Source organism: Lolium rigidum, chromosome 1 (assembly GCF_022539505.1).
Source record: "Lolium rigidum isolate FL_2022 chromosome 1, APGP_CSIRO_Lrig_0.1, whole genome shotgun sequence".
NCBI classification, from domain to species: domain Eukaryota; kingdom Viridiplantae; phylum Streptophyta; class Magnoliopsida; order Poales; family Poaceae; genus Lolium; species Lolium rigidum.
In genome coordinates this window covers 85,795,396-85,804,141 of record NC_061508.1, presented here as the reverse complement: position 1 = coordinate 85,804,141, position 8,746 = coordinate 85,795,396, and the positions used below count along the sequence as shown (strand labels likewise).

At 39.5% G+C, this 8,746-nt stretch overlaps 1 protein-coding gene across 2 annotated transcripts; it reads left to right on the top strand.

Moving 5' to 3' along the window:
• Positions 1–571: 571 nt before the first annotated feature.
• LOC124689558 (protein MICRORCHIDIA 6-like) lies at positions 572–7,632 on the top strand. Of its 2 annotated transcripts, none has more exons than XM_047223157.1 (19): positions 572–813; positions 1,246–1,320; positions 1,425–1,459; positions 1,564–1,639; positions 1,737–1,826; positions 1,902–1,977; positions 2,356–2,431; positions 2,671–2,805; positions 3,068–3,166; positions 3,299–3,391; positions 3,471–3,617; positions 4,168–4,260; positions 4,715–4,763; positions 4,860–4,971; positions 5,142–5,317; positions 5,510–5,616; positions 5,696–5,751; positions 7,003–7,045; positions 7,249–7,632. In XM_047223157.1, exons 1-19 carry the CDS (start codon positions 618–620, stop codon positions 7,393–7,395), a joined length of 1,881 nt encoding a protein of 626 aa, XP_047079113.1. In that variant the 5' UTR covers positions 572–617; the 3' UTR covers positions 7,396–7,632. The 2 variants fall into 2 exon arrangements, with proteins under 2 accessions (XP_047079113.1, XP_047079055.1); XM_047223099.1 differs by having other exon boundaries at positions 2,353–2,431.
• The last annotated feature ends 1,114 nt before the right edge of the window (positions 7,633–8,746 follow it).

The following is an 8,746-nucleotide window of genomic DNA, read 5'->3' as shown; positions in this document are numbered from 1 at the left end:
CCATCTGTCCTGTGCTTGGCAACGCCGGTTGCTCACGCGGTTTTCTTGTTTCAGGTGCTTAAGCCATGGCGTTAGTGGACTGGATCGACCTGTCTTCTGATGACGACGACGACGAGCCGATGGTCGAAGAAGAGGAGGATGCTCAGGCGCCAGGTCAAGCGCCTCATATTAAAGAGGAAACTGTTGATCTAACCATGGAAGAAGATTATGTCGCTCAAGGGCATAACAGCGCTCATTTTGTGTTGCCTACACAAGAGTTTCTTCAAGGTGTGCAACAGGCTATGCAGCCTGCAAATCAGCTTCTTGTTACACCAGCCGCCCAGGAGGCTATGCAGCCTGGGAATCAGGTTCCTAATGCAGCAGTCGACCGCATGGAAGAGACTATGCAGCCTGGGAATCAGGTTCCTAATGCAGCAGTCGACCGCATGGAAGAGACTATGCAGCCTGGGAATCAGGTTCCTAATGCAGCAGTCGACCGCATGGAAGAGACTATGCAGTCTGAAACTGCGGCCGCAGATGCCCCATCCTCGTTTACAGAACGGGGTGTTGCCGCAGATAATCGCGGCGAAGAGGCTACGCAGTCAAAGCATGCATGCGAAGCTGCCGCATCCTCGACAATGACGGAACAAGATGCTTCATCATGTTTGTCTATGTCAGAGCAAGCTGCTACTCCATCCTCATCAAGCACACAGCATCAGAATCACCAGGCAGATGCATTGCTCTGCTCCCCTCCCGTCTCAACTGCAGCGCATTTTCCTCGCCAGTTCTGGAAGGCCGGGGAGTACAAGGTTGCTGCTCAAGCTTCCATCAACAGTACGTTCTTCACCTTCTCTGTCAAGCATATATGCGTGAGCTGCATCCAACCTGCATTGTGGGCACTGTTATATCAATCCCACCTATGCACCATCAAGTCCTCCTTGATTGTTTACCCTGCCTACCGAGTTGATTACTTCCATCTTTAGTTAGTTTATTTAATTTTTTACTTGGGTTTATTCCTTTGGATATATTCCACATTGAAGCCAGAAGTTTCCATCTACTCATCTAGTACATATACTAATTACATAAGGCATCCTAAACTTCGGAGGCTGTATCCAGAGTTCATTAAGCCTGAATGAGAGCATCTTCTGTTTGAATTCTCCCCACTAGCCTCTTCCTCTATTAATAATCACCAAAATTAAAGAGGAAAGCCTTGTTTTTTTCTTCATTTTCAGTTTGTTCTTACCGTTGATTTTTTTATTTGATTAGATGGCCAGAACTGCTTAAGGATTAATCCCAAGTTTCTTCATTCGAATGCTACTTCACACAAGTGGGCCTTTGGTGGTGCGTCATACAACCTGCACTTCACTTCTGCTTTTATATGTTTATGCTCTGGATTATTGAGATCTGGACTCTTGATTGACGTATGCTTAACTCTCATGCTACAGCTATTGCAGAGCTGCTCGACAATGCTGTTGATGAGGTTTTGATTTCTAATATATGAACACTAAATATTATCACCATTATCCGTGAATCTCATGCTTTATTTTCTTCTTTCTTCCGTTTTCCATGTGCGGCATGGAGTAGGTGCAAAATGGTGCAACCTATGTGAAAATAGATAAACTTAAATATTCTCCTGGAGAGTATTCCCTAGTGATACAAGGTACCGTACATATATGTACTGTGTAATTGCACTGTGGCTGACTGCTGTATTATATTTATATTGTATTTCATGTGCCTTTTTTAATCCTATGTTCAAGATGATGGAGGCGGTATGAGTCCAGAGTATCTTCGACATTGTCTGAGCTTTGGATTCTCCAATAAATGCACAAATTCATCGATTGGACAATGTAATAATTCTTGTGAATGCCTTGTGCTACTTTTGTCCATTGCTAAATAGTCGCTGACTTGTATCACAACTGCAGACGGAAATGGCTTCAAAACTAGCACAATGAGGCTTGGGGCAGATGCTATCATATTCAGCTGCAGACAAGACAAAACGTTTGTCCTACTTTAGAATTGCCTCATTTCCTTTTCATCTTCTGACATGATCTTTCTGAATCTTTAGTTAGGATCAAACACAATACGAAACAAAGTTGTTTTTTCCTCTGCTTAAAGCATCCATCCTTCTAGCCCTCCCATCCTAAAATGTATATCCCATCTGGTGTCACGAAGAGCTAGTTAGACATTTCTAGTCTGGGCTATATCTAGTTTGCACATTTATGGTCTTTTAACATGTAATTTATGATGTCTTCTTGTGTTGAACGTCTTTTCTCATGTCTTGCCAACTTGCTATCGGAACCTGATTTCAGTATTTTCCCATTATTATCTTTGATTTATCGAAGTGACTTTTCAATTTAATGCTTCATATGACAGCAGATTGACACAAAGTGTTGGGCTGCTCTCTTACACATTTCTTACGAGAACCGGCTGCAATGACATATTGGTGCCAGTGGTCAGTTTGTTGAACTTGTTAATTATATTACCAGTGTAGTATCTGCAGCCACATCACCATGCTTTTGTTTCGTACCTAGATAAGAGTTGACTGAATTTTGTGTACATCATAGTATCTTTTAGTCAGTACTTATTAATAATGTCTCCAGAAAATCAGTTAGCATGGGTATGTAGGGGTTTAACTGAGAAAGTTGATACTGTGCTGTTTTCTCTAAACAAGTGATAGTATTTTTCTCCTAGGTTGACTATGAATTTGATCAATCATCTTGTACTTCTAAGAGGATAATGGACCGGGGTGAAAATCATTTTTCTTCCAATTTGTCCACTCTTTTGAGGTGGTCTCCATTTTCTACAGAAGAGGAATTATTGGATCAAGTAACTTACTACTCTCTTTTTATCCGTTCAACCGCTTTTTATTGGATTTCTTCCATGACATTCTCTCATTTTTTCTTCAATAATCAGTTGATTTGATGCTAGGTGCTCAGATACAATTGATTACTTTGACCCAAAATTAATAATGAATATCTAGACCTTGTCTGGATTGCAACAGCTATACAATTTTTTTTCCGGTCTGGAGTTCCAGTCTGGCTTGTTTTTTCAACATTGCTCGCTGCTGACCTGATGCATGTCCTGACAGTTCAGGGACATGGGATGCCATGGCACGAAAGTTTTCGTATTCAACTTGTGGTTCAACGATGCATGGGAAATGGAGCTTGACTTTACAACTGATGATGAGGTGACGTTTGTTAACTCTGAGACTCTGCCCCATAGATCTCATATTTCACGTGTGTTTATGTGTATTGGAACACTCGAAAAATATTTGTTGCAAATGTTTTGCTAAAGAACAATTCTGTTGCATGGTGGCCAGGATATTATGATTTCAGGAGCACAAGATGAACGCATGAAAGTAGGAAGGTTGAATCATATGCATATCGCAAATCGCTTTCGATATTCACTTCGTGTAAGTTTCAAACAATAATTTTTTCATCTACAACTTACATGTGTTTTTCGGAATGGCTGACAAGCTTAAACATGTACAGGTTTATGCATCTATACTATACCTTCATCTACCAGAACACTTCAAAGTCATCTTGTGTGGACGAGTTGTTGAACCCCATCATATTGTCAATGATCTCATATATCGTGAATGCGTCGAATATCGACCACGGGTTGGAGTAAGCGCACAGGTTTGTTCTAGAAAACTGGTTTAGATCTGATCTCGGTTATACATCTATTGAGAAGGCACTGTGCACATTTTTCCTAATTAAATGATAGTTTTTTTTCTGAAGCAACGTATAGGACTAGCTGCACGCTTATGTTTTGTGTTGGACATTGATATGGTCTGCAATATGCAACTTTGAGCATGATTTTTCTATTTACATTATTAGTAAAACTTATTAAAAATATTATGAGATGCCAGTACTTTATGACAAGTATGGGATGGCATTATTGCGCTACAAGTTCTTTCAAGAATATTTGCACATGAAAATCCAATTTCTTTGGTTACTAGTAGTCAAAGTTTTAAATGTTGATTGCACACATTCTGAAATGACACCTGAAAAAGTAGTAGATTGCAACATCATTCCTTTTTAGAAATGAACATTTCAATGCTCATGCTATGGTATTGCACAAAGAAGTTTCTCAGGGAACTTAGTCTGAAATAGAGTTTGCATAAGTGTAAATTCTCTTGGGTGACTGAAAATTATGTAATGCAACTAATTCGTTTGTTTGGAGCAGGCTGATGTCATTACTACAATTGGCTTCTTAAAAGGTGCTCCAAAGCTGAATATCTATGGATTTAATATCTACCATAGGAACCGTCTTATTCTGGTAAATATAATGTTACCACATGCTGTACTGCTTTTAAATTTGGTATATTCTTGTTGCTACATAGTATTTATTCCTGTAAGCTCTTTCAGAAAACTAGTTTGTATGATAATACAATTGCTGAATGAGAGCACTGGCCAAAGCATGGACTCCAGATCTGTGAATATGTACAGATTATTAATGTCCAATACAGATTAGTTGAGAACTTTAATAGGGGCTTGGGCAGATTAAAGCTTTTGTTCACATATAGGATGTTTAGGTGATCACTCTTTGCTTTAATGTGATTCCTCTGTTTTGAAGTGTTCCCTCACTACCAAAATTTCCTTCCAGTATCCTGAATTTCTGATATACAAATTCAAACTGTTGTTCATTGTGATAGTGCAGTCACCTTTTCTAACTTCCACTGACTAAATGCTAGCATACTGTATTATATTAATTTACTAGTTCCTTTGTTCAGCCATTTTGGTCTGCATGCTCTGAGAGAGGCAAAGGCAGAGGCATTGTTGGTATGAATTCGTACTGCAGTTTTTTTACTTTGTTGCTTGGCCCCACTTTTTTCAGTACTATTATTGTTTAAATTGAATAACATATTAATGTGCAAGGGGTTTTGGAGGCAAACTTTATACGGCCTACACATGATAAGCAAGATTTTGAGAAGACAGAGCTTTTCCAGAGACTTGAAACGAGATTAAAAGACATGACAACAGAGTATTGGTAAGTTCAATGCAGCATATATATGAGACTGAAAGTGCTTAGAGCTGCAATCCAGCCTTTGGCCATCTACTCATATTTGTAAATTACATTTGCCTTCCAAGGAGATGCATAGTTCTCTGCACTTTTACTGCCTACATACTCTGATGTCTTCCTATTATATATTGTGGCAGGAGGTTCCATGCTCATTTGATTGGCCAGCAGCAAGTCACAAAAGCTCGCCCTCCTGCACATTATGCATCTTTTGCTGTTATCAATGATGATAGCTCAGCAACTCGAGCTACCACAAAGACTTATGCTGGCAACTCAAGAAAAACATCCGTAGTGTTGGACCCCTGTTTCAGTGGAGGTAACTTACTAAATCCTTAGCATGTTAGCGCCTCAAGGTATCAAATGGATTATGGTCATGCTTGTCAACAAGGAGAAATATGAGGAATTCATTATAAATGCAAAACATACATAAGCAAACTTGTTGGTTCAGATTTCTTCCGCACCCTTTAATGAACCCCTTAATATTTTCTGATTGATGTACTGCAAGCAGAACCGTGCAAAAGAAGAAATTCTGACTCGGTGAATGAAACAAGGGCTCAAAAAAGGCAGAACACGAATGACGATGCTAACTACCCTGGAAGTGTTGGTGCTGTTGAGGTGAGAAATTTGTTAGTTTAGTAATAATTTTATGGTAATGAGTTTTTATAACTCATAAGTAATGATATCATGTTTCTAGGTAGGAAAGGAAAGGAGCAGAGTCTTAATTTATCAGAACAAGACGCTAAAGGACGAGTGAGTAATGAATTATGTCTGAGTTTGTTTTTAGTTTACACTTCATTCACTTCCTGTTTTACGGGTTGCATAGACCACATTTGAAACGAAAATCACTTTTAAATTCATATTTCATGTTATGCCTACTTTATATCTAAACAAAGTAAAGCAAACAGTTCATTATCATATGAATTAATCAGTTATAACTCTGTAAGCATGAGATGCAATTTTTATTGTTAAGTAACAAAGTTACAAGGGTATGCATGATTTGGATAGGAAATGGGACAGCCACTTGTCATTGGGAGACAATGTGGAATAAGGCTGAATTTACTTACCCGTGATTTGACTGAAATACTTGCAATTCGTAAGGCATGGCTAAATTCCATAGTGCATGCCAAACATTATAGACAAACCAGATAACATGACCAAGTACGAAGGCATGGAAAGAAGTGACTAATGTAGTCAACCGATGCAAAGTTGACATTTGATGCAAACATGTTATGTTCTTGGTTGATTATGGCTTAGGAGTGTTGGCATAAAGACATCCATATACTTTCATTCAATAGTGAGATATAAGCTAATACAACATAAATGATCTACTCCGTATGTTATTTCTATGGAGGCCCAAATTCGAACTGAACTCCCGACGCTTGTTGCGCTTGTTGTGGATCGGAGGGAGTATGTTATTTCTATTGAAGTACATATGGTTGAGGCATTCCATCTTTACTTCATCCCTATCATAACAGGTGTAAATTCTAACTAATTTTGAACATGTATCTAAGATGTACGATTGAACATAGATAACTGAATTGAGCTTCATAACAGATCATAGCCACAGAAAAATACAGTTCACTGTTTTACATTGGGCCAGCTAAAGCTTGTAAATCTGGATCTCTTTCTTTTCCTTTATGCACCTGCCTACTTTTCATCCTAGGATGCTGTTCATGCCGCATACTCTTACGGCAGCAGTTTCTTTGTTTAGTTCCACAAATGATCCGTATAGTTAAAATGGAGTTAAGAGGCTGATTATTTGATTGGCTGGAGGAGGTGTGAACTGTAGAGATACTTATTTGCAATCTGATTATTTAGTTCCACAAATGATCTGTAGAGTTAAAATGGAGTTAAGAGTTCCAAAGAATAGTAAAAATTGAACAAATACATCATCCCTGCCTTTTATTTTGCTAAGGTCCACAATATTACTAATTCACTGGCTGAAATTCATTGTTATCGTTTCATTTTTTGTGAACCATGTTTAATGATTGTTACTTGTAGGTGCTCCGTACTTGAGGCAGCTGGGCAGCAGCTCCTAAGTAAGGTAAGGGAGTGGTAAAAGGTAGTATCTAGTAGTAAAGGATAAATTTATCTATTAGATGGTTCTGGTGTTTTGAGTGCGCAAAAAATTACTGAAAAAAAAAGAACAAAAAAAGAACAGCTTCTCCGTAGTTTGGCTTTGGTCCAGGTATACACTTTGATCTCTATATTAAAACAGCTAATTTTGTCAATTGCCATTCTGATCAGGCCAACGAGTTGAGCAACGAACTCCGCGAATTCCAGCGGCTGCTCAGGAGCCTCACTGACGAGTTGCAGTTCCACGACGGCCTCAGTGCGCTGCAACACACGACCCCTATTGCCAGCAGCTCCTACATGGGAGTGGGATGGATCTAAGGCTCTGACAGTGACGCCGCAAGTCCATAGCTGACCCTTACTAACTTATCTGGCGGTCTAAGTGGTAATTTAGCTTGTCATGGTGGTAGAATCAAGGCACCTCCAGTTAGAGATGCAAGTGGGATCCCGTCAAAGTCTCGTTTCTAGTTCATTTTATGATTTCTATTTCAAAATTTTCCCCAAACTTTGAACTAGAAATCACAAAATAAACTACAAGTGGGAGTTTGGCGGGTTATTGTTTGACACCTTACCTCCAGTCGATCTATGACGTAGGTCTAGTGAGTATCTAAGCTCTTGCAATACATCTGTACGGTAGTGGACAAGACGTATAACTAAAAACAACCCATCAACTAAGATGCTAGTAATGAACCAGTGCGCACAAATCGGCTAGTTAACAGTTTGGGAGAAATCTACCTTGGGACCAGATATTTGCAGCTATATTGACCAAGTGTGTGAGGCTGTTTGTTTGGGTGGAGGATTTGACATTTCTGCTGGTGGCTGGAGGGTGAAAGACACGTACCGTTTGCTTGTTTCACCTCACGAGGGAAAGAAAACGTTGCTATGTTTTGTATGGGTGCGTTTGGTTGCTTGCATCAGATTCCTGCATCACTGCTCCATGCTCCAGTGGGAAGGAGTCCCCTGAGCCATGTTGTTTGGTGGCCTGCATAGAGTATTTTCGGTCCCGTGGAGATTTGGACTCCGCCCGTTTGGTAGGTTGGTTTACAGGTCTTGTAGCAGCTCAGAACGGTGTCCCTGTTGTTTGGTTGCAATCTAGAATCTGCTTCTGCTTACCTTCGGTGGTGAGGTTACTAGCAATCAACAACACAAGCAAGAACAAAACCACAGTTCAGGCAAACTTAGCACTGATCATAGTTCAACTAGATTTAGATGTGCGCCTTGGCGCACGACCCCGTGGAACTGGCATCAATTTACACGTTGCATAATAACGATGAAATCACATGACTAAATGATTTTCTAAACAAAGTCAATAGGATGAAATTAGGATAACTAAAATATAAAAAATCACGAAAATAGTAGCAAATGCTCATATGCAACCACATAAATAGAGGAATATGTTACAATAACTAACACTATGATTTGTAAAGACCCGTTATCCAAAATGCGTCAAGCATTTGTATAAATGCATCAAGCATTTGTACAAATCGATGATAATAGTTAGAAAATAAGTCTATCAATCCGCACGCCACCCGGCCTTTCACATAGTCAATCGTTGGGTAAAATAAGTAATCTCCTCCTTCAGCTAGTAATTCATAGTGACAAGCTGATACCCTCAACAAGGAGAGCCTCTCAGTGGTAGATTAAAAAAACAAATCTTTGGCCACACTGCAGA